This window comes from Pinus tabuliformis, chromosome 2_2, assembly GCF_031772625.1.
Source record: "Pinus tabuliformis cultivar Carrire ecotype Pingquan chromosome 2_2, CPIR1, whole genome shotgun sequence".
In the NCBI taxonomy this organism is placed as follows: Eukaryota; Viridiplantae; Streptophyta; class Pinopsida; order Pinales; family Pinaceae; genus Pinus; species Pinus tabuliformis.
This window is the reverse complement of record NC_142300.1, coordinates 556,897,673-556,925,117: the sequence shown is the minus strand read 5'-3', so window position 1 is coordinate 556,925,117 and position 27,445 is coordinate 556,897,673. Positions and strand designations below refer to the sequence as shown.

Sequence of the window (27,445 nt, the reverse complement as noted above, 5' to 3'; positions counted from 1 at the left end):
CCTTATTTAGTTTCACTTTTACATTGAATTCTTATTAGTTTATATTTCTTATTTTATCAGGTTGATGATGAAATGTTGTGCTCATTCTTCGACTGTCCAATTACAAATTTTTCTGATAAAAAAATTATCTTATATCTCGAGGAACCTATTTGGGATAAATGGGACACTGTTTTTAACTGTTACCAACTAGGCACATTAAAGTGTTCTCCAAGCCAACCTGATTCTGAGAACTACAAGAGAAATAGTCTACACAGTTTGACAACAGCTACTCTTCGGCCCCTTCAGGGATTAATCATGGAAGAAATTGCTTCATTAGCAGATAAGCTACTGGATGGAACCATTTGGTTTTCTATTCCACATAATCATCCATCAAATGCCACAAAATTAAAAGATTATTGTTCTAAATTGAAAACCAACAGAACAATATTGGATGGAATGGTAACATATTGTCAAAGTCATGATCAGAACTTGAATGAGATGACTCTTACCACATTCAACATTCTTGAGCATTATGAAATTAATGATATCATATTTACCAATTTTTGCAACACGGTGGAAGGTTCTACTTATGTCAAAGGCACACGTAATACAAAGATAGAGTCCCTTTCTCAGCAAGCATGTGGAGTCCTTGACAGAATAATAAATGGATCGACAAGTGTTCAACAATATGACAACAATTTTGAATTTGGTTGTCATTTTTGGGGCCCTGATCTTTTGTCAACACTTTTGCACTCCTTTCCATGTTAGTTGCAACCAGTTTTACATACTGACCTTATTGTTTTGCATACACTAGCTTTGAAAAAAGAACAATTCCACAAGGGATATTATATTGAATTTTTCTGATTTGTTATCGAAAAAAATGAGTTGAATGACTTTACTACAGTTCTCTTAGTAGAACCTTGGTTTTGTAATGATGTACGCCAGTCTTTGGAAATTTCCATAAAGAACTCCAAGTTCAACTATAAAATGACTAGTGGCATTTATGAATATAAGTCCCAAAACAATTATAGTTATGATATAGTTCTTACTATACATTTCTATACTTCATAATTAAAAATTTTGGAGGCTATCAAATACTCTCACACATTTGAAGACACATTCGATGAAAATGAGAGAGATTATGATTTATGGATGGATTTATTAGAAAAACACCAACAATGTAGTGATGCAAAAGTGGTCATTTCTCTTTATGTGGGGACAAATTTAATCAAGGCCTGTTGTACATATGGAAGAATAATTTCATGTGTTGTGCAAACAGAGACACAAAGGACAATCATGTTATATACTTACAAATCTTTTCAACTATCAAATCTAGGATCCATTAACTTCTTTGAAAATTCAGGTACTACAATTCATTCTTTTTTTTTTAATACTTTTGATAATATTTTGTTCATATTTCTTAATTGTCAAAGTGTTTACTAAAATAATTAATGCTGGAGATTCTAAAATAGAGAATGATGAAAGTGGGAAGCAAAGAAATAATCAACATAGTGCTCATGATGTTGAAAAATGTATAGAGATGGAAATAGGAGGAGAAGGAGGAGAGGAAGAAGTTATCATAACAGGTACATAATTTTATTGGATTATTTTTTATTTTTTTTTTCCGAGGAAAAAAACCGAGATTTTCTATTAATATGTATAAAAAATCTACAAGCAGATGAGTAAACATTCAGCAGAAAACTACCTGAGGCAGAAAGATAAAAACCATCCTTCTCCATGATGTCATCAAGCATGTCTTTTGCGAAGCAAAGCCACCAAGTTCAGCTGAACTCGGCCTGTCACAGCCATATCAAAAAATATCAAAGGCTGTTTAGAACAACTGGGTCTCCTTTTATAGGAAAACAACCCGCAAATTGTCAAAGAAACAAAGTTTTTTATGAGCTTCTCCGAGTCTAAAAAGAGATGAAAAAGTGTGTGATAAGAGTTCACATATCATATGCCACCAGAATCAAACATATATGCCCATTTGATCCTGGAGCATTTTCAGCATGGAAACAAAAAACATTAATTGTAAGGGGCCATATCCGTCTCACGGATCTGGTCCTGGACCTGCTCTTTTATCCTCCATGAACCCACAGCCTGTTGTAAACCTTCTTTAGAATATCTGTCTGCTTCATCATTTTTGTCCCTGTAAATATGGTCAAGAGAGAAAACAGTGAAAGAAGATTTTAGATTTTGAATTTCTTCTAGTAGAGGCATCAACATATAATTTCGACATCTAAATTTTCCATTGACCCAGTTTACAACATTTGAGGAATCTCCAAAAATCTGAACTGTGAGGACCTGTCTATGAATGAGCCAGCAAAGGAGAAGTTTTAAAGCTGATAGTTCGGCAAAGTTATTAGTGCCCATCCCGAGACCCACTGAGGCTTTAAGCGAATGTGAAGGACTAAGATGGATAATAATTCCGGCTCCAGTATAGTCGTTTTGAGCTGCCCCGTCAAAGAAAGCCCAGGGGATGCCTTCTCTAATCAGGATTTCTTTCTGCAGGTTTGTGGATGTAGGGCCTTCCGGCTCAGGTATGCTAGCAAGGATGGCTAAGCTTTGGATAGCAATTACCTGCACCGGGGTTGCTTGTTCATTGAATATACTTCGATTCCGGGCTATCCGAATGCCCCAGCAGAGAATAGGAGGAAGATTCCTCAGATTCTTCTCGGGATAGTTGGACCACCAAAATTCCCAAGCTGCAGTGAGATCTCCCCCTTCCCATCTGGAGTTTATGTTCAGAATCTTTTTTGTTTCTTCCCAGACTTTTCTTGTGAAGGGGCACTCCACAAATAAGTGTGTAATGGATTCCGAAGCTAATAGACATAAGGGACATCTGCTCGGCCCCTGCTTGAACCGAGCTTGAAGGATTTCCCAAGTAGGTATCTTTCTTTTAAGCGCACACCAGAGAAAAATTCTAGCTTTTTTGGGGCATTTCAGTTTGAACAGAGGCTTTGCCCACCAAACAGGAGGATCCCAACCCTTCCTCTTCATCAGGAAATTATAGCCAGCCTTTGGGGAGTATAATCCAGTCTCAGCATGAGCCCACACTAGGGAGTCTGGATGATCCTTTATTCTGACATTTGACCACTTAAGTTCCTGTGTGAAGGCCTGCCATTCGATTCTCCAGGTGGGATCAATACCCAGCTCCTCTACAGATTTCCATTCCTGACCCCAAATGGAATATAATTCCATGTTTGCTATCTGACTTAACCTGTGGATTCCCTTTGAATCTAGATGAGCGAGGAGACCAGGGGATAGTGCAAAAAGGTCATTGCACCCAACCCACGGATCCCTGCCAATCCGTAGATTTTCTCCATTCCCCACCTGCCAAGCAAGTCCTTGTTCAATAATTTTGAATGCCTCTGAAGTGGCCTTCCAGATTACCGAGCAGTTCCTACCTTTTTTGTTTGGACTCCGAATCCAATCTTCCAGCGGGACTGGGTCAATGTACTTTCTTTTGACCACTCTGGTCCAAAGGTTCTCTGCTTTTATAATTCGCCATCCTGATTTTGCTGCCAGAGATTGACTAAAATCCATGAGTTGATTGATGCCCCATCCCCCCCATTCCTTTGGTCTAGCGATCTTATCCCAAGCTACCCAGGGAAGGACTGAATCTTCTTTGGCTCCCGACCACAGAAATCTTCTACAAATTGTTTTGATTTTATGAAGAACTCCTTTTGGGATCCAGGTCAAAGCAGCCCAAAAAACCGGAATGGCCTGGAGGACAGAGTTTAACAGAGTTAGCCTGCCTGCCCTTGAAAGCCATTTGAAGCTCCAGTGGGAGATCCTTTGTTCGATTTTAGCCACCAGCCAGTTCCAGTCCTGCTTTCGGTATGCAGACGGCTTTAACCAAAATCCCAGATACTTGAAAGGCTGATCCATACTGCAGATTTCAAAGGGCAAGTATGATGTGATCAAGATCTCCTCTTGCTTGGAGAAAGCTTCCATAATAAGATGTGACTTCCTGGGATTTATTTGGAGCCCTGTAGCTTTCAGAAATATATCAAGAATGTCTTTGAGCGCTTTTAGTTCATTTATATTTCCATTTGTAAACAATAAAATATCATCAACAAATAGGAGATGGGTTATGAAAAGATTTACAGCTACTTCCAAACCTGTAATCAAACCTGCTCTCTTGGCTTTTGTGATCAATCTGTTGAGCCCTTCAGCTGCCAGAAGAAAAAGCAAGGGAGAGAGAGGGCATCCTTGTCTCAAACCTCGCTAACTTTTGAAAAATTGGGATGCAGCCCCGTTAATCAAAACAGCAAAACATACATTTGAAATACATCCCATTATCGAATTTATGAACTCCACCTTGAAGCCGAGGTGAGTCAATAACAATCTGAGATATGACCAACTAATCCTGTCATAGGCTTTGGACAGATCCAATTTTAGCACCGCCCCTTTTTTCTTTTCTTGTCTAATGTTGTGGATGGTTTCCTGGGCCACCCCAATGGCTTCATGAATTTGTCGACCATCCAGAAATCCAAATTGCTCGTTGGATATACAAACTGATAGAATAGGCTTTAGGCGGACCGCTATGATTTTTTGCTATGATCTTGAAGATAGTATTGCAGAGAGAGATGGGTCTGAAATCTTCGAAGGATTCCGGATCCTCTTTATTCGGGATGAGGGCTATAAAGGTTGCGTTAAATGGACCATATATTTCTCCTTTTTTCCTTGACTCCTCCACAACATCTGTTAGCTCATCACCAATCTGCTCAAAGAAATGAGTAAACAGCTCTATGGTCCAGCCATCCGGGCCTGGACTTTTGTCTTTTGGCATTGATTTTATGACATTTTCTACTTCCTCCTTAGTTACTTCTCTAAAAAGATTTTCTGCTTCCTCCTCCTCCACAAAGCGAGGGAAAGCTTGAGCAGTTCGAATGATTTCGGCTATAGAAATTCCCCCTTGGTCAGCAAAAAGGGATTGGAAATGACTCTTCCCCAAATTTGATACAGCCTCAAAAGTGGAGTGCTCCCTTCCGTCATCGTCCTTTAATTTCCAAATAGTATTTGCATTTTTCCGCCCCTTTGCATAATTATGGAAAAATTTTGTATTTTCATCCCCCGCTTTCAGCCAAATAGCCCTACTTTTCAACCTCCATTCCTCTTCTTTGTCCAGAAGAATCTTGGCTCTGCTCTTTTCTAACCCCAATATTCTTTCTTTCGCCTCTTGTGAGATGTAAGCATCAGCATCAGGATCTTCTAAAGCACTTAGAGCCTCCTCAATTCTGACCAATTCCTCATTTGATTTCCTCTTTCTGTCTGCAGCCCATTCAATGGTTGCCCTCTTCAGCCTTTTTAAATTCTCCATAAAATGAGCTCCTTCGTTTTCCAGAGGGGTAGAACCCAGATGCCTCCAAGTATTCCTGAACATCTGAAGAAAGGACTCCTCCTGAAGCCAGGTAGCATTGAACTTGAAAGGAGAAGCCGGCTTGGGAGGGGTCTTGGAGAACTCAAGGTAAATAGGGAAATGGTCTGAGTTTCCCCCATCACCAACCCATTGTCTGAAGAGAGGGATGTATGAAGCCAGCGACTCATTTATAAGAAAATGGTCCAGTCTTTTAGCAATTCTCTCCTCTCCCGTTCTTCTATTTCTCCAGGTCGGTTTTTCCTTTATTATGTTAACATCTATCAAATTATGAGTCTGAAAGGCTTTTAGGAAAAAATCGGCCAGAGGATCTTCCCTTGCATTGGGCCCCCAGGCTTCAGCCATCCCCAAAGAAAAATTTAGGTCTCCCCCTATTAGCAACCTTTTGTTTTTTAACAGCTCTTTCGAGAGGAAATCATTCCAGAAGGATGCCCGGCCCTGACAGGGACCATACACATTGATGACCAGAAAAGGCGGATCAAAATCGGGTGAAAGGATCTCCAACCCAAGAGCATGGGACAGACCCCAGGAATTTAAAACCTTTAATCTTCCCTTTTTAAAACCAATAACAAGACCACCTGAATGGCCGAAAGCATCCAGAGCAGTGAAGACCCAACTCGCAAATAGAGAACAGAGCGAGGATTCAACATCAACACTATTGCCCAGAGTTTCCTGGAGAAAGACCATATCCGGGTTGTGGCGGGAGATTAAATCTTTTAGAGCTAGTTTCTTGGGTTTACTAGGCAACCCCCTACAGTTCCAAGAAAGACAGATCATTTGATAACTGTCTCAGGGGGTTTTGCTACTCTAAGCGCCCCAGGGATCGACATTTGTTTACCATCTGCTACATCAAATTTTTCCTTAACTTGTTCTTTAGATAGAAGAGATTTTCTCCCTCTACCTTTTTTTAGGTGACTTTTCGACGACTCAGGATAGAGACCACCAACCGTTTCCGGGATAGGCTGGTGACTTGCAAGTCTTTTACTGTGAGATATGAGGTTGTAGTGTCGGACAGGTGGCATTTATGAATATAAAATGACTAGTGGCATTTATGAATATAAGTCCCAAAACAATTATAGTTATGATATAGTTCTTACTATACATTTCTATACTTCATAATTAAAAATTTTGGAGGCTATCAAATACTCTCACACATTTGAAGACACATTCGATGAAAATGAGAGAGATTATGATTTATGGATGGATTTATTGCAAAAACACCAACAATGTAGTGATGCAAAAGTGGTCATTTCTCTTTATGTGGGGACAAATTTAATCAAGGCCTGTTGTACATATGGAAGAATAATTTCATGTGTTGTGCAAACAGAGACACAAAGGACAATCATGTTATATACTTACAAATCTTTTCAACTATCAAATCTAGGATCCATTAACTTCTTTGAAAATTCAGGTACTACAATTCATTCTTTTTTTTTATAATACTTTTGATAATATTTTGTTCATATTTCTTAATTGTCAAAGTGTTTACTAAAATAATTAATGATGGAGATTCTAAAATAGAGAATGATGAAAGTGGGAAGCAAAGAAATAATCAACATAGTGCTCATGACGTTGAAAAAAGTATAGAGATGGAAATAGGAGGAGAAGGAGGAGAGGAAGAAGTTATCATAACAGGTACATAATTTTATTGGATTTTGCTCTTGATAATTTTTCAATTTATTTAATTTCATTATTCATAACATTTTTGGATGACTATTACAGGGAATTATGAGATGAATGGAATTAATCAAGACAATGACCATGGCACGATGGAGATAGAAATGGGTATTAATCAACATAACTCTATCATTTTTATTTATTTTATTATTATGCTAAATTATTATTTTTATTATGGTGATTCATATCATCTCATATGTTGATTGTAGTTGGAAATAAAGAGAATGAATATAATGACCAGGGACTGTCCCACAAAACTACAATCAAGACCACAATATTATTATGGACAATTATAGATGATTATTTTTTTCTATAGTTGTTTAATGAATTTTGTTCATCGTCACAATTTATAACATTTTTTATGTTTATTATAGCGACAAGCAAGGATAACCAAGACATTGATCAAATGAAAGTTAAACAAAACTTTAATCAAGAACAAAATATAACATCAGGTACTTATAATTTATCCACTTGCTTTCCTTATTATTTAATGATTCTATTTATTTTCACAATTCAAAATATTTTATATGTTTAATTTGGAGACAGCTAAAGGTAACAAAGATGATGATGATGTGCAATGTTACGAATATGAAGATAATGTCATATCAGCTACTTATAACTTGTCTTATTGTTTATCTTATTATTCTTCAAATTCTAATTCTTGTAACTACCTTAACGTTGTATATTTTTATTATAGGAACAAATAAAAAATATAAAACAAACAATCAAAATAATGTTAAAGGTGTGTGTGTGTGTGTGTTTCTTTCTTTTTAAATGTTGCATTACTAATGTTTTTCTTGGCATTGGTATTTGAATGAAGGTTTAATAGGAAGTACAATGGGTATTTGATTGAATGTTTAATATGTTTACTCCAGGTTCTATCAAGATGATAAAAGAAATTATTGTTTCATCTATAAATAGCGCGAAAACCTTTCAAGGTAAGTGTATCGTTTCAACAATTTTTTTAGTAATTTTTGTAACATGAATAAAATGGTTTGATTGGTACATCCAAAGTGTTTACTAAAATAATTAATGATGGAGATTCTAAAAGAGAAAATGATGAAAGTGGGAAGCAAAAAAATAGTCAACATAGTGCTCATGATGTTGAAAAAAGTATAGAGATGGAAATAGGAGGAGAAGGAGGAGAGGAAGAAGTTATCATACTAGGTACATAATTTTTTTGGCTTTTGCTCTTGATAATTTTTCAATTTATTTAATTTCCTTATTCCTAACATTTTTTGATGACTATTACAGGGAATTATGAGATCAATGGAATTAATCAAGACAATGACCATGGAACGATGGAGATAGAAATGGGTATTAATCAACATAACTCTATCATTTTTATTTATTTTATTATTATTCTAAATTATTATTTTTATTATGGTGATTCATATCATTTCATATGTTGATTGTAGTTGGAAATAAAGAGAATGAATATAATGACCAGGGGACTGTCTCAAAAAACTACAATCAAGACCAATATATTATTATGGATGATTATAGATGATTCTTTTTTTGTATAGTTGTTTAATGAATTTTGTTCATCGTCACAATTTATAACATTTTTTATGTTTATTATAGCAACAAGCAAGGAGAACCAAGACATTGATCAAATGAAAGTTAAACAAAACTTTAACGAAGAAAAAAATATAACATCATGTACTTATAATTTGTCCACTTGTTTTCCTTATTATTTAATGATTCTATTCATTTTCACAATTCAAAATATTTTATATGTTTAATTTGGAGACAGCTAAATGTAACAAAGATGATGATGAGGTGCAATGTTACAAATATGAAGATAATGTCATATCAGATACTTATAACTTGTCTTATTTTTATCTTATTATTCTTCAAACTCTAATTCTTGTAACTACCATAACGTTGTATATTATTATTATAGGAACAAATAAAAAAGATAAAATTAATAATCAAAATAATGTTAAAGGTGTGTTTGTGTGTTTTTCTTTTTAAAGGTTGTATTACTAATGTTTTTCTTGGTATTGGTATTTGATTGAAGGTTTAATAGGAAGTACAATTGGTATTTGATTGAAGGTTTAATATGTTTACTCCAGGTTCTATCAAGATGATAAAAGAAGTTACTGTTTTATCTATAAAAAGCGCAAAAACCTCTCAAGGTAAGTGTATCATTTCAACAATTTTCTTAGTAATTTTTGTAACTTGAATAAAATGGTTTGACTAGATTATTTTCCATTGTGTTGCAGCCAAGATAATTGAAAAGAAACTAGTTATTTTTCAACTAAAAGACATTTTTTATCATAGCATCGATGATGAAGCAACAAACAAAGGGCATATTGAGAAAATGGGAGCTGATGCTGATTACACAATAGAGAAAAAATTATTTTGGATTCATCCACATGCAAAATCATTTTTTGAAATGTGTTTCAAAAATGAATCTCTTGAAATTTCAATTTGGACGACAGCTTTGAAACAAAGCACACCAAGATCTCTAAAAAAGTTGGTTTCAGAAACATTACAAGATAAACTTTTGTTTAAGTGGACTGCTTCATACTGTAAACCACAAAAGGGACATAAGGTCATTGACAATCCAACGAAAGTTATACACACTAAATCATTGAAAAAAGTGTGGGAAATGCATACCCAATATGACGCAACCAATACTATTATAGTTGATTGTTTAATTGAGAGAGTTAAAGGGAATCCAAAAGAAAATGTGATTCTTGCCCCTCCATTCATTGGAGCAAATCAAGGGGATAATTGGTTGATCGATGGGCTATGGAGAATATTGCATAAACTCAACAAGGCTACGGATGTGCGAGCTATTTTGAAGGATGTTCAATTACATTAAGAATTACCTTAAGATTATTGATGTCTATTTCATGCTATTATATGTTTGACATCATGAATTGTTATTTTTATTTCACAACACTAATAAAAGAATTGTTGATTTGGTTTGTCATTACCAGAAATAAAATATTTTTATTTTCTTTATTTTTGGTGAGATGAATGGTCATTTAATGTTTTCATATCAAAATTTCCCATGCTATATTTTTTTACAGTGGATTACATTGTATGTAAAATTACTAGATCACTGTTCTATTTGTTTTAATTAGATCATTACAATTATTTACTATAAATATGGTTTAAGTTAGTGTTATACCTCTTATAAATTAGTAATGTGAAGGATGACCCATTGCATTCTTATAACCTCTTTTATTCCATATAAGTTGAAAAACTATATTAAGTTGTATGTAGCACCAACAATAAACATACAATTTGTACTAAAAGAAGCACCAAAATAAACTAAGGTGGAAACTCTATAAATTAACATATAATAATTAGGTTTGAAATTTAGAAATTGTATTATATTGTATGTGAAAAATAATATATAATTAGTTTGTTTACTTGCACTAGACCATTTTAATTATATTTTTCAATTGCAATTAAATAAATCATTATAAGTCTTAAAATCATTGATTTAAATGGTGGTTCAATGCATTCTTATAAGACTTGTATTCCATACAAATTAAATAAAGGTATTAGGTTGTATGTATAAAGTAAACATATTATTTGTTTGTTCATTTTAATGGGGCAATTGTTTTTGTATTTTGTGATACTATGAACTCATTGTAAAATTACCTTAGCATACAAATGGAAATAATTCATAATAAATATTAACATCATTTTTAAAATGATAGGTTTTTATGTCCTTAAGCAATGAAGTGTTGAAGTGAAGATATGTTAATATCATACATGTGGTTACAGTGCAGATGCAGATGAGCATTACTACAAGTCAGAAGATGTTGTTGATATTTGAAATGGGAGGAGTATTCTTCCAATCATACACCAAAGATGAACAAAATTTTCATATCCAAAGAGAACTAGATTGGCAGTTTGGTGATAGGTCCTTTTTTAAGGCCTTTTCAGTCAGAAGTATTAAAATATTCCTTAAGAAATTATGATGTCTCAATATGGACAATAAATGCCACTGACAAGTACATCCGAAAAGTACTTGAAAAATCAAATATTGATATAGAGGAATTTAAATTTGCATGGGACAGGTCTCATTGTCATTGGCAAACAAAATTGGAAGCGGGGAGAAAAAGACAATTTTATGAGAAAAAGTTGATTGATGTGTGGTCCCAATATGGAGATAGTTATGAAGAATCAAATGTATTGCTAATAGATACAAAAAAGCATACTTCTCAATTCATCGAATATCGATCAAACCACATCTTGATAAAATCATATACAGGAAAAGAGCAAGATATGTGGCTTCCACAAGTTTTATTCCCCTTTCTTAAGACACTTCATCGTATCAAAAAAAAACATGAGTACATTCGAATGTTCAATAGAACATGTACTTCATTGTAGTTGATGGAAGATATTTTCCTTCATAAATTTTTTGAAAAGTACATTCCAAATTTTTCAATACATTTTGGACATAGTTTTTGTTGAATCAATTTGTATGATTTTATATTTTTTGAAATATATGGGATGTCAATTATATTAATATGTATATTTCTTATTATTTATAATTGTTTTTGAAATGACTTTGTTGTATCGATTTTTTTCTAAGATGTGTGTGCACGCGTGCGTGTGTTCTTAAATGAATTGTTTGCCATTCAAATTATCTTACATGAACCATCAAGGCATGTTATTGTTAATGACTTATGTTTACTTATATGTATCAATAATCATATATAAATGTGAAATATAAGTTTTTAAATAGAACTCCTTGCAAACAAAGGTGTTATTCTTACTAAAGAAATTATAATAATTTACTTGATAAATGTTATGTGCATTATTCACTATTCACAATGCATTATTCACTATTAAGGCTAATGATAAATGTGTCATAGGTAAATGATTTGATCTTTTTGAAGCATAAGATATGTGATTTTTCAATCGATAGTTTTCATAAATGTATATGCTTAAATCAACTAATGGTTGTAACTACAATCATATCATATTGAAAATCAACAAGGCACAAAGTCAGTTATTCATTGTTTACATATAAAATGCACTAATATAAGTGCATAAATGTAACATGTAATTTTTGAGATAAAAAATATATTTTAAATAATTTTGCATTTCTTAAAAAAACATATACATGATGATAATGATATATAAGTGGATTATCAAGTTTGATTAGACACTATCACAAATGAATTATGTCATTGAACTTTTTGAACTGTAAGGCATCTAATTTCATTATTTAAAGTCATTTTTTTGTAAATTAGTATTTTAAATAAATTGAAATCATATCACTTGAGTTAGAATTATATTATTGACTTATACTTAGTTATGTCCATCAATATGAGTATACTATGATGCAATTTTTCGAAAAATACATCTTTTAATTTCTTGATAATAAGTATTAAGTGGACTACTTAGGCTTAATGGGTGATGGTTCATAAGTGAACACTACTCGTTAAATTGTAGGGCATTCAATTTTTAACCCATATATTTTTTCATATATTATTAAATCACCTATTTGTATATGCAATCATCTCATCTCATTTAATTTTATAAGGAATCCATGTATTGACTTTTATTTGTATATCATGGAATTTATTAAGATTTGATTAATCTCATATTATATTGTTTTGAAACAAAACTCCATGAAAAACAAAATTCTCTTTTTAATAAAACATGGAATAATTAATTAACAATGTGTTAAGTGAACCATCTAGACCCATTAAAGAGATGGGTAAAATATGGTTGTATTTAAACTTTTTTGCACCATAAGACATTGATTTTCTAATCCATATTATCATTTTTTCATTTTCATTTCTTAAATATTTTATTTGTGGTTTAAATAATTTCATAGAATCGAATATGAGTTGAAGAATTCTATTTGGCTATATGCATTAATAGAAGTTCATAAATGTGATGCATTTTCTAAATGTAACTCTTAATGTAAGTATATATATATATATATATATATATATATATATATATATATATATATATATATATATATATATATATATATATATATATATATATATATATATATATATATATATATATATATATATAAATATATATAATATATATATATATAATGAATTTTACAAAACAAATTATAATTAATTGATAATGAGTTTTAAGTGGTCTAAGTGTGTAAATGTGACACTTTTTTTTAAAAATAAAACTCCATGTAATATGAAATGTTTTTCCCAACAACACATGGAATAATTAATTGGTAATGAATGTTAAGTAGATTGTTAAAGTTATTTAAAGGTACAAGTCATAAATAAATGTATTTAAACTTTATGCAACATATGGTATTTGATTTTCCCACCTTTATTAACATTTCGTAAATTTCAATTCTTAAATAAATTATTTGTAATTGAAATAATCTCATAGAAACCAACAAGATGAGTATGTATTAAATTATATTTAGTATGTATGTATGTGTAAATGGAATTTATTTTTGAAATAAAGATCTCAATGTAAGTATATATATATATATATATATATATATATATATATATATATATATATATATATTTAGAAAATTAATAATTTAAAATCAATTATTTATGAGTTGTAACTGGTTTATTCTATTTTGAATTGACAATTTTTTCTAACTATGCATTATTAAATCAATTATTCCTATATGAAATCATGTCATATAAGTCAATAAGTCAAGAAACCACTAATTGATTTTTATTTAACTATCATGTGGTTTAATATGAATGTATAAATGTGAAATTGTTATTTCTAGAATAAAAAAACCACGTAAAGAAAATGGATTTTCTAATAAAACATGGATTAATGACTTCACCATGAGCATTAAGTAGACTATTTAAGCTCATTCAAGATATGGGCCATAAATCGACGCCTTTAAACTTTTTTCACCATATGACATGCTTTTCCCATCAATATTAACATTTTGTAGATTTCAATTCTTAAATAAACTATTGGTACTTAAAATAATCTCATAGAATCCAACAAGACTCAAAAGTTATTTATTGAATTTTATTTAGTTATATGTATTCATATAAGTTTATAATTTTAATTTATTTTTGAAATAAAGATATTAATGTAAGTAAAGATATATCTTATACAAAACTAATTAGAATTAATTGATAATAAACTTTAAGTGGTTTATTCAGAGTACATGAAAAATCAAGTGTCATATATGAATGCCTTCTAATACATATTTAATATTCAAAATGAATACCTTAATGATAATTTATTTGTATTTACATTACGTATTTAATAATTAAAGAACACGGGGACTTATATAAATTTCAACTAAAATACATGAGTTATGTTTCACACATATTTCTTCCCCATTAAAAATACTTATCATTTTCTCTTCTTAGTGAAAGTAATGATCAATCGTGGTTTTCCATACAGTTGGTTGACACTAAAATTACATTGACACTATTACTGGTTTTGACACTGTTGACAAGGAGAGATTAATATCCACACTGCCATCAACTGTGCTAATATTTGAAAACCCTTGCCTCCACTACTTACAAGAAGTCACCACTAAAGTTTCTTGTTTACTTCAATTTGTGACATTGTCCATCATAATGGAATGACTTGAATACCCATTTAAGAACTCTCATTTGATGTACTTGGATTTGAGTGGAGATAGATCAATGGTGCCTAACTTTCTTGAAATACCTAGATCAACAATGTATAACTTTTATAGTGGATGTCTGCATGCTATGAAGATGAATGATGACCCCCTCATTGGTGGTTCATAAAGGCACATAGGGACCGTAGGAAATTGAGCACAAGAACATTTTACTAAGGTTTTAGTAGACTAGCTTCAAAGAAATGCAAGGGACACTTATCATTGTCATTTATAATAAGATCTTCACATCACCATCATTCAATCAACAAATCCCCCGTAGGTTGGGGGAAAGGGGGTTAGAGTTGCCATATTAATATGATCTAGCTTAAATCAATTTCTTCTAACAATTTGATTTCACACTCCTTTTGTGTATTGATACTATTGTACATAACAACCACATGTTTGACCTATTCATGATCTCTAATTGGTTTGAAATTACTAAAATTATTTTAATATTGAATCAAGTTAATATGATGATCTACAAAAGGATGAATGTTGTTGAAGGCCTTGTAATAAAATACTTGCAAACAAAGGTGCTATTCTTACTAAAGAAATTATAATAATTTACTTGATAAATGTTATGTGCAATATTCACTATTCACAATGCATAATTCACTAGTAAGGCTAATGAGAAATGTGTCATGGGTAAATGATTTGATATTTTTGAAGCATAAGATATGTGATTTCTCAATCGATAGTTTTCATAAATTTATATGCTTGAATCAATTAATGGTTGTAACTGCAATCATATCATATTGAAAATCAACAATGTACAAAGTGAGTTATTCATTGTTTACATATAAAATGCACTAATATGAGTGCATAAATTTGATATGTAATTTTTGAGATAAAAATGTATTCTAAATAATTTTGCATTTCTTAAAAAAACATATATATGATGATAATAATTGATAAGTGGATTATCAAGGTTTGATTAGACACAATCATGGATGAATTATGTCATTGAACTTTTTGAGTTGTAAGGCATCTAATTTCATTATTTAAAGTCATTTTTTTGTAAATTCATATTTTAAATAAACTGAAATCATCACTTGAGCTAGAATTATATTATTGACTTGTACTTAGTTATGTCCATTAATATGAGTATATAAATGTGATTTATAATATCCATATATTATGATACATTTTTTTCGAAAAATAAGTCTTTTAATTTCTTGATAATAAGTATTAAGTTGACTATTTAGGCTAATGGGTGATGGCTCATAAGTGAATACTACTCGTTAACTTGTAGGGTATTCAATTTTTAACGCATAATTTTTTTTTCATATATTATTAAATCAACTATTTGTATATGCAATCATCTCATCTCATTTAATTTAATAAGGAATCCATTTATTGACTTTTATTTGTCTATCACGTAATTTATTAAGACTGTATTAATCTCATATTGTATTGTTTTGAAACAAAACTCTATGCAAAACAAAATTCTCTTCTTAATAAAACATGGAATAATTAATTAACAAATTATGTGTTAAGTGGACCATCTAGACTCATTAAAGAGATGGGTAAAAAATGGTTGTATTTAAACTTTTTGCACCATAGGACATTGATTTTCCAATCCATATTAGCATCTTGCCATTTTCAATTCTTAAATAGTTTATTTGTGGTTTAAATAATTTGATTATTAGAATCCAATATGACTTGAAGACAAAATCACTGCTGATACTGGACATGAATGGGAAGTTATTTATTGAATTTCATTTAGTTATTTGTATTCATATAAGTTTATAAATGTAATTTATTTTTTATTTCACACTCCTATCGTGTATTGATACTATTACACATAACAACCCCATGTTTGACCCATTCACGATTTCTAATTGGTTTGAGATTACTAAAATTATTTTAATGTTGAATCAAGTTAATATGGAAATTTACAAAAGAATGAATGTAGTTGAAGGCCTTGTAATAAAAAACTTCCAAATTTAATGAAATATGTGTTCTTAGAGAGTTTTGAAATTCCTGGGACAAATGTGCTTATACATTTTACATGCATACTATGGGTGTAAGCGGGGATAACCGTGGCTTCATTTGTGGTATCAAAGAAGAATTGTAATAAGAGTGAGTTTAAAATCTTTTGATTAAAGCAGAATTGTGCATAATACAAGAGTGATTGCAGAATAAGAAGAGACTGTAGAAGCATAAAAAACACAATGATGTTTGTTTTCTTTAGGAGAATGGAGATTCACTCAAATTTGAATGAATGATAGAGACTAAAAAAGAAGATTAGTAGAGGCTTGGAGTAGACAGGAACATAGGATTCCTTGAAGAAAAGTGAGAGAAAGATTGCTTAGTACAAGTTCTGAAGGGAAGAGGACTTGTAGACCAAACGGAGGACAATCCATTTAAGTGCAGAAGAAAGGGAGAATACGATCATACATAGATCTTGAGGTAAAAATAAGGTCATACATAGATCTTGGGAGAATAAGATCATACATAGATAGTGTGTTTTGTTTCAAATTGAAATTGAAGATTGTGGTTGCAGATGAAACATCTCAGCAAAGGACAGCAAGAGAAGCTATGAGAGGAGAGCCAGATGTGTTCTTGAAGGCAGCGTAAGGAAAACACTCTGAAGGAGAAGTGGGAGTGAACCTAAAGAATCCAATAAGAGATTGGATAGAGAGGACAATTGAAGTGTTCTCAAGAGATAGTGAAAGATTGCAGAAGCCTAGAAGGACCAAAGGTGTTGCTGAAGAGGAGGTTTGTTATCGGAAAAAGTGTCTATCTAGATCTACTCTATCCCACTAAGGTGTGACAGTGACCTTAGAAACAAACAGAGAAAACTACTTTTGTATTCTTCTTTATGAACTATAAACAAAGAGAAATAGGATGAACTAACTTGTGTCTTGCGCTAGTCCTTTGATCCACTCTCTCTCCTCTTTGACAGCTTCCAGGTACCTGCTCTCTCACTTGCCCAGCTTCACCAAGTTCCTATAAGATCACAGAAGAAAGAAACTATACAAAGACATGGGTTTATATTCATAAATAACTTAGGATCATATTTAAGTTAACCATACAAATGTAACAAGCATCAATGAAACACAAGCATGGAGAAGAAACTCAAATAGTTTTATTGATATACAAGAAGATCCAGGATGATTTACAACCGATGATTCCTGACGCAGCATTAACCTCCCAGCAAAGAAGTCCCTTCTTCAACCCCAACAAAGCATAGATCACCCAATTCTCTGATATGTATCTCAAAACCAACAACAATTCCTTACAATGTGCAATATTCCAGCCTCTGGATCTCTGCGATGAGGGATCCATATATAGATGTATGCAAGGAGGATGAGTCAGCTCATGAATTGATTAGTGGCTTCTCTCTGTCAGTTCTTGCTTCCACTTGGAGACTGAGAGTCTCTTACTCATCCTTGGTCAAATTCAGTGAGGCAAGTGTCATTGGAGAAGATTCTGGAAGCTTCCATTGTCTCTCCACCTCGTGGAATGACTCTGCCACTTGTCATTTCCCACTCAACACACCCTGGTAGTGCATTTAGGTGCGTTGTAACACACCTAGCTAGTGGACTTAGGTGCTATGCAATGCACTTGGCTAGTGGAGCAGCTGAAATGATCCTGATTTGACTTATTCTGAGCAGTTTCTGGTGGAGAACTTCTGGGAGAAGCTGTATTTTGTTGACCTTGTTCCTTTAGGATTTAGAACAACACTTTGAGGGACTTAGGAGCCCTTGGTTTATGGACATTTCATGCTTAGAGTTGTAAGGCACAAAAATGTCTATAACAGTTGCCCCCTAAAGTATGAGGCCGTTTATCAGGTGAAATGCTTTATTAGGAGGATCTGAAGTTCTTTCAATGCTGGGAGGAGACCTGTAATAAGATACAATACAATACATTATCTTCATACTGTTTTCATGATCTAGCTGAGGCAGGCATTCCCATGCTCAGCTTTATAAATTCATTTTCATGTACATAGGACAGACAACCGTCTGATGGTAGACTGATGATTCCTATAGAGCCATCATCCTTTTGGTAGGATGATTATCTGTGCTGCAATGTTGTACATTTCAATGTCTTTATTTTCTTGAATATATATCGCAGCCCGGATGGATGAAACTAGATCCGGGGTCTTCAATCTCGTCCGATCTTCACTCGAAGTACAAGTCGATCCATGTGAGAAATGTTTTGAAGTCGAACATGGAAAGACATCACTTGATTACCAGTCAATGATGTAAACTGTTAACAAGCGCGAGAGGAATCACCGATAATGATCATGACCCTCAAGGTACTGCAGTACAATTCACGTGGTGTGAATAAAGGACTTGGCATCGAACACCACGCAAAATCTTTCGGTCAAAGGTAATTGATGTATACCTGTTGTCGGATGTGAGAAACTTGCCATTGAGGCATGAAAGCTTCAAAGTACTGAATGGGGTGTTCCTAGATCAACTTCTTGGATAATGAGCTGATGTCGACAAGAAGTGATCCGTCATAGGAGGGCCTTAATGAATCCAACATCAATGACGTGGAACATAGCAAATTATTTTGATGGAGGTGAAAACGATCTGATGATATATGGTTCAGGGTGGCGGTCATGAAAGAATGGAGTATAATGTATGGTAGTGGGCGGGACACAGGTGGCCTTTCTGGATGACTTCTCTTGAACATGTCGGTGACACTTATGTGATGGATTGGTGGCATTAACCCCAAATGTGGATGGTATGGCGAGACCATGGCGATGTGACCGATGAATGAAACAACCCAACCCGACTCGGGCACGGAGTGGAAGTGTCATGTTCAAGAGCGACTTGCTACCAATAAAGATTCTTTGAGCTTTCTTTCCAATTTTTCCCCAGTCATTGCTGACCAATACCTCTTTATTTTTTTCAAGCTTGAGGAGGATAACATATGCTTGTTCTATAATTTGCCCTTCGGGCAAACCCATCGCTATGTTTTAACGAGACTAGCGATAGTGAAACTCGTTCTCGTCTAAAGACAAGTTTGTCGCTATTAATCTTTTTAACGAGTCTAACGACAAAGATAACTCGATCCTTTTCATTTTTAGAGAGTCTGAAAAGGTACGTAAAGGTAAATCCAAAATTTATTTTTCGTCATCTAATCCCTTAAGTCCGAAAAAGTATAAAACAATACAAAAGGGATGAATTTTTTATTAGCTTTAACGAGCCGAACAAAACAAGCGCTCGATCTTTTTGTGCAATAATCCCTCAGGTCCAAAAAGATTAAAATCTAGAGGAGGGATGGCACTTCCGGTTGCTTTAACGAGCTGGAAGGCCAAAACTCGGCAATCTTTTCATATTTCACGAGTCAGTTGAAAAATGCTTCAAGAAGACTCGTCTTTTGAGGAACGAGTGATAAAATGGGTAGGAGCTGATTCCAGGTAAGGTTTGGAAGTTTCCAATCACGGCAGTGTCACAAGGATGGCTAGTGAAATCACTCTTCGCAGCTGTTCCTCAAAATGGGTAAACAATCAAATGGAGGTGAATGATCGGCCAATGGAAAAGTGGAGGTGACGGTGCAAACACGACCAAGGCTTTAATGGCTGAAATGCTTCATTCACGGTGGTTATTTACCGGGGAATAGTTCATTTTTTAACGAGCTTAAACGCGGGTGGAAACATTTGCTCATGTCTTATGTTTATTTTTTAACGAGCTTGAACTATGTGCTAAAACTGCTCGATCAGATGGTCTTGTTTTGATTTTTACCATAAATAGCTTTGTCCTTCCAAAGATCATACTGTATTTTCAACTGCTTCATCAAACTAGTTAGAAATGAACAATATTTGCTTGAAAACGAGATTAAAACGCTAATATTTTACTTTGAACTACGTAAAAGTAAACAAAAATTGTTTTTTACCTCTCATTTTACCATTTCATTTGAACTTGGTTTGTTGGAGCTTTGGAGGTGCTTTCCCCCTCGATTTTCGTCAGTTGATTTCGGGAGATTCTGTGGATGATTCTCGGCGCCATTTGGACCAGGTAGGAGCTAAACCCAAGCTCTTTCATTTCATGGTTTCCATTTTGCATTTTGAGCCTTATTCCCTGCTTTTCTAAGCCCCTGGGGTTTGAGGAATTCATTCTGCCATCAACGCACCCTCAGTGCATCGAAACCTGTGTTGAATGCTGACTTGTATGAAGGCAGTTTGACATTCAACACACCTAGAACACTGCTGCAGGTGCGTTGGGGCGCAGAAAGGGAATTTGTTGCACAACTTTTGATGGAATTTTTGCCTGTTTCTCATCAAAATCAGTATCTAACTCCTCTCTTGTTTGTTTTTCAGAGATCTTGGAGCAAGATGACCCTTACATGGCGAGAACGTGAGCATGAAGAAGAGGACATGATTGCCCTACATGATCCAGTTACAGTGAACGCGCTGTAGAATTGTGGCTTACTGAAGTTCTTCCGCATTTCTAGCATGAGACAACATATCAACTTACTGCAGTATTTGCTCGATGCTTGGGATCCTATGAATCAGGTTTTCCAGATTAGGGGCAAATCTATCCCCTTGACTGCAGTAGACATCTATTTCTTGATTGGCTTGTCGAGGCGGGGTGCCCCCATCTCTTTGTCAGGTTCGGCCCGAGGAGGCGATTCTGTGAGAGATTATGTCCACCGGTATTGCAGAGAAGGATCTCAGCCGAGTAAAGATGGTAAGATCATCATCCGTGATGTTACTGACAGGTCTCTTAGGACTATCCTGTTTACTTTTGGTAGGATGGCCGGTAGTGTGTCTCTTCATGTGGCCAACAGATCCTATATGCAGCATGCCTTGGAAAGCCTCCAACCGAAGGTGTTCAACTGGTGCGACGCAATACTTCTTGTGATGAAGGAATAGTTAACCAAGATAAAGAATGGGAGGTTGAAGAAATTTGGGTACGGTTCTATTTTGACCGCCTTTGCCTTGGAGAAGATACCACTGATGTAGCCGCAGTACATTGCACTCGACTTACCTTCTCCTACTGAACCACGTATGCAGAGATGGGTTGACCATATGTCTAGGCATGTTGGCCAATCTCAGATTTCATTTTCTGATACCTTCTTCAGGTGGTTTGATCGTCAGGATATGGTTTATGCCGAGTATACATATGCTGGCATGGACTTCCGGGTGATCCAGATTTAGTGCTGCCGGATGGCGAGCAGTGGGGTGCTATTGGTAAAATCTCTGACCATATTACAGTTTACTGTTTTTGTTTATAATGTCCTTGTGCTTTATTCTATCAAGACTCTGATCAAACTCATGTGTACATGCAGATGTTGGTCCTGTTCATCTAGTAGTTCGCCTGAGAGTACCATCTGTTTCTCCAGCAGGAGAGGCCACCGGAAGGGCTATTCTTCGCGACCTCAATGTGGCCGAGACTCTCACAATTTGCAGGAGTAGGTTGAGGGCCTCACTCTTGGTATACCAGATGTGAGGACTGACGAGCTACCTTTGCGGTTACAGCGGCATACTACTAGTGTGCCTAGATGATGGACTCGTCTCCTACGCATGATCGCACAGGCTGTGACTTGCTATCACGAGCATCATTAGACTAGGGTGCCCCCTAGCATTTTGAGTTTTTGGGTCGCGTGACCGATTATATGATCCACATGTAAAACATTGATGATGTGTTTCCTTTTATAAATGTTGTAAATGTCTATCTAACACATAGTTTGCTAATGAGTCGGTTAATGTGTTTAAGTTTCTGGAAATATGTTGGTATTGAATAAGATCAAATTGTCTTTCCAATAATCTTAACCCTTAGGAACATGCGATAAATAGTGGGTTTCGGACGGAATATATACCATTGAGTTGTAGTATTACGAGCTGTGAGTCTAGCCTGAAAATTAGTCGGCATATACCATGAGTGATGGCATCATAGAGAAGTTCTATCAACGCGCTATACTCAGCGATATTATTCGTTGATCGACCAATACATACACCTTTGAAACTTACTAACTCGTCGCTTGGATCAAAAATGGCCCAGGCTGCGGAGGACAGGTTCCGCGAACTATGACTCGCTTCGTTGGCATATCCAACACATGGCTCCAATGGGTTTGACATCTGCAATAAATGTAAAAAGGTGGATTACTCGACCAAAACAAACACTTTAGTGAAAACAAAAATATAACAAAAGCATACTGGTTACTATTATGCGTAGTAAAGCTTGAGGTACAACCCATTGCGAGGTTGCGCCAGTGGAACTCCGTCATAATCCATTAACTCGTAGGCTCCCTTTGCTAACACCCGCTTAACAATATAGGGGCCTATCCATAAATACTTAAATTTACCTGCTCCCAATTTATCGGATTCTTGGTCGTAAAGCAAGACCAAGTCACCTTCTGAGAAGACAAGGGTTTTCACATTTTTGTCGAACTACGCCTTGACTCGTTTCTAATGGGCTTCGTTAGCCAAAGCGGCATCACGACGGGTTTCATCCAATTGGATTAATTCCAAGAAACGAGCCTCTTCTTCTGAAGTTCCAGGGAGGAGATCAATTGCGAGTTTGAGAGACGAGATTTCACATTGGACTGGTAAGACTGCTTCCAGGCCATATACCAGTTGGAAGGGCGTGAACCCGGTTGCATTCCTTACCGATGTTCGGTAAGCCCACAAAGCTGAGTACAGGATTAGATGCCATCTTCTTTTGTGAACTCCGATCATCCTTTGCAGCATGCGTTTCAGGACCTTGTTGATTGCTTCAACTTGTCCGTTGGCCTGCGGATAATATGGAGTAGAGCTGTCGTGAGACAACCCTAGTTTGGCAGCTAATTCAACCATCATGTGATTTCGAAAATGCGATCCATGATCTGTGACTATAGCCTTTGGTACGCCGAATCTGGTGACTACATGATTGAAAAAGAAAATGGCAACTGTTTCACCAGTATTATCTAATGTAGGCATCGCCTCGGCCCATTTGGTAAAATAGTCAACTGCAACTATGATATACCCATGCCCCCCGGTCGAGGTGGGGTTACATGTCATGAAATCGATGCCCCATTTGGCGAATGGCCCAACAACAACTATTGGCTATAGAGGTGCGGGTGGTCTTCTGGTTTTGCTATCAAAAATTTGACAAGCATGGCATCTTCAGACTGCGGTTATGCAATCTTTGAACATTGTTGGCCAGAAGTATCCTGCTTGTAAGATTTTTTGTGTTGTAGCATATCCAGATTGATGCCCCCCACACGCGCCTGAATGACACTCATTCAGGACTTTTTCATCCTCCTCATGGGTGAGGCACCTTCTCAGAACCGTATCAATACCACGACGGTAAAGTGTATCACCGACGATCATGTATTCTTTTGCTTGGTATCTAATACGTTTTTGTTTAGAGTGGGTGGTGTTTGGCCTAAATTTTTGGGTTTGGAGATAAATGATTATATCCCCATACCACTCATGGCTTGTAGATATCAGAAACAAACTTTCATCCACGATTGATTCTTCGGATGTTTTCATCGTTGGACGACGATGGGAGATCGCATAATAATTCTGCGAAAACTAGAGCTTTCTTTGACTTGGATTTTACAAATTCCAGATCAAACTCTTGAAGGATTGCTATCCATTTTGAATATTCTCCCCCCAGCAACTGTCGCGACAATATATAAGTCATGGGGTTGCAATCTGACAGAATGGTAGTCTTCCGAAAGAGGACATAGTGTCGAAATCTTTGTATTGCTTGAACAGCTGCAAGTGCTAGTTTTTCAACATAAGAATATTTTCTTTCTGTATCATTTAATTTCTTACTTAAATAATATATAGGATGTTCAATTCCATCGACTTCTTGGACTAAAACCATTGCGATGGTCGTATCTGCTGCAGCCAGATACAGGTTAAAATCTCTTTGATAATCAGGGGCGTACATTAATGATGCTTTCATTAGGGAATTTTTTAAAGCATCAAAGGAAGCTTGTGCGACCTGATCCCAGACAAAGGGTACCTCCTGTTTCAAGAGACGAGTATAACCTTTAGCAAGTTCAGCGTAATTTTGAATGAACCTCCTCAGAAAGTTTGCTTTCCCTTGGAGTTTCTGAATCTGAAGCAAATTCGAAGGTGGAGGCAAATTTATGATTGCCTGGACCTTACACGGGTCGAGACGAATCCCATCCTTGGAGACTAAAAAGCCAAGTAAACGACCGGAACTGATGCAAAATACACATTTGTGCGGATTGAGTCGTATCTTGTAGTGTCGGCAACGTAGAAATATCGCTCTTAAATGATGCAAATGATCAGTCCGCTTTCGCGAATGAGCCGGAAGGTCGTCGAGGTATGGTTGAACGATGTTTTTGATTTCATGGAAGGCGTAATTCATTGCCCTCTGAAACGTCGCCCCTGCTTTCTTTAAACCAAAGGGTAATTTTCGATATGCGAATGTGCCCAACGGACAAATGAATGCAGTCTTTGACTGGTCCTGTGGGTGGATATTTATTTGATTATACCCGGAGAATCCATCCATGAATGAAAAGATTTCGCATCCAATGCATTCATCAATTATCTGGTCAATGAAGGGTGTAGGGTAGTTGTCTTTTGGAAAAGCTTGATTTACATCCCTATAATCGACGCACACTCTAATTGTCCCTTGTTTTTTCATAACAGGGACAATATTCGATACCCAATCGGTTAGCGGAACCGGGTAGATGAAACCAGCATGGAGAAGTTTTTCAAATTCTGCCTTAATGGCAGCAGCTTTCTTGGGGTGCACCTACCTTAGCTGTTGTCGTACTGGTTTGACATCTGGATACATCTTAATTTCGTGTTCTACGATACTCGAGTCGATGCATGGAATTTCACTGTATGACCAAGCAAAGACATCTCTGAATTCGCGAAAAAGAGTGTTATATATTTCCAGTTTTGAAGGAGAACAACATTTGCCGACATAAATATTCTCTACAACATCTGTTTTTGTCGAGATATTTATGGCTATAGTCTCTTCAATGTTGGACAAATTTTGCTCGGAATCCACCGTATTTAGAGTATTTGATAGAAAATCAACTACTGAAGGATGGTAAAAGTCATTTTGAGTATCTTCTTCATAATCCGGAAGAAGAGAACGATGGTGGGAATCATTCCATGGTGCTCCTTCAATTACCATAGCTTGGAGAATTTCTTTGTGGGTGCCATGCACTTGCAACCAAGGATCTGAAGGAGTACCATATTCTCTAGACCTATCTATCCAAACGCTTGATGAGCATTGATTTGGGTTTGCCTCCCATGCCAGAAACATTGATTGCTATAATATTTCCATTGGGCTCGGGGGCAAACCCATTGCATGATCCATGTTGATATCGTTTTCTGAGATCTTTGTGGAAGATATCATGTTGCAGGTTCCTATTGATGCTACTTCCGCCAGATTGATTGGAGGTGGAAGAGCGAAAGTTCCCATTAGTATAGGATCTTTTAGTAGGCCTACTCCGATATTCTGAAGCGAATGGGGGCTTCCATGGATCATGGGAATGCTTCCTGTAACTTGAGAGCCGTTGGGGAGGAAGTTTTGCTAATCAACGATTGTAATCCCTCCCTGAAAGGGAAATGCAATCTTTCTAAAATAGGTCGACACAACAGTTGCCATGGCATATAACCATGGTCGTCCCAGTAGAATGTTGTAATTAAGATTCCCATCGATGACTTCAACATCTATTTCTACTGTTTTCCCTCCTAGTTCAACTTTCAAGTTATTTAGGATACCGTATGGGGTATATGTCCTTCTGTCGAATGCTTTTAATGTCGTCGCAGACCACGACAAGGTTAGAGATCCTAAAGTTTTCCAGCAACTCATCGACATAATACATGTAGATGCCGCGTCATCAATAATCGTTCGGTGAACAGTTTTGTTGAGGGCTTTCACTTGAACAAGGAAAGCTAATTGAGCTAGTAACTGAGGATCGTACCCTTTGTGGTCGAAGGATACAAGATTGGAATCCTTTGGATCAATCCCACCAATGGCTGATAATAAAGCTTGCCTTTGGGATGGTCAATTTTGTAGTACTTCAAGATTCGACATAGCGGATGGCGATTGGGCCAAATCTTCCACTATGTTATAATGCTGCGCCGCTCTAGCGCGGGGATTAAATGTCGACTTGTGTACTACTCCCTTCGGTGGTTTTATCGTCAGTTCAGGGATGGTCGGTGGTACAACTTCTGTCGAAGTTGTTGTTGAACTACTCGGTTGATCTTTATCCTTGTTGTTCGACAGCTGCGGATTCTGTAATCTTTGTTCCTTGTCGAAATCAAATCATCATTCTACTATTTTGAAATCGACAACATTAGCACTTGAGATGGGGAAGTATTTCCACTTTCAACCAGATTTGTTCCTGGATTTGGAAACGGATCGGTTAATACTGCTGAGGTTTTTGAACTCTTGAAGAATTTATTAAGCTCAGCTTTGTACGGACATTCTGAGGTCCAGTGATCATCGCATATATAGCATGGAGTCCTTGGTTTCCTATTTCCAGGAGGGTTTGAAGAAGATTTTTCAGGTGATGATTCATCCTGTTTCTTCTTCTTCCCTTTGCCTTTCTTCTTGCTTCCTGGTTGTTTGGTTTCTTTGCCCTTATCTGTCGATATGACATTTACTTCCGAAGCAAGAAGTTCGTCTTTTGCATTTTGACCTGAAATCTTACTGGCCTTCTTGGATGTAGCCTTTGTCGATTTCATGTCTGTCATACCTTATTGGTAATTGAAAATGGGTTAAAAAGGTTGTGGCTAAGGTACTGAAGTTTTTGAACGAAGCTCTAGGCAATTCAATGTACCATTTTGCTGCTGGACCCGTTAACGTCCTATGAAAGAGGCGAAGTCTTATCGAATCATCATTTAGGGTGTTTGATGAACACCATAGATGAAAGGTCAT

At 35.4% G+C, this 27,445-nt stretch overlaps 1 protein-coding gene across 1 annotated transcript in view; it reads right to left on the bottom strand.

Moving 5' to 3' along the window:
• Positions 1-2,004: 2,004 nt before the first annotated feature.
• The window catches only part of LOC149193851 (uncharacterized), a 54,433-nt gene continuing 28,992 nt past the window's right edge, over positions 2,005-27,445 (bottom strand). Inside the window, exons 2-4 of the mRNA XM_089407455.1 lie at positions 4,811-6,034; positions 4,264-4,330; positions 2,005-4,157 (exon numbers count right to left, since the gene is read on the bottom strand). Coding sequence (XP_089263581.1) covers positions 2,005-4,157; positions 4,264-4,330; positions 4,811-6,034 — 3,444 coding nt within the window. The remainder of the gene's footprint in view (positions 4,158-4,263; positions 4,331-4,810; positions 6,035-27,445) is intronic.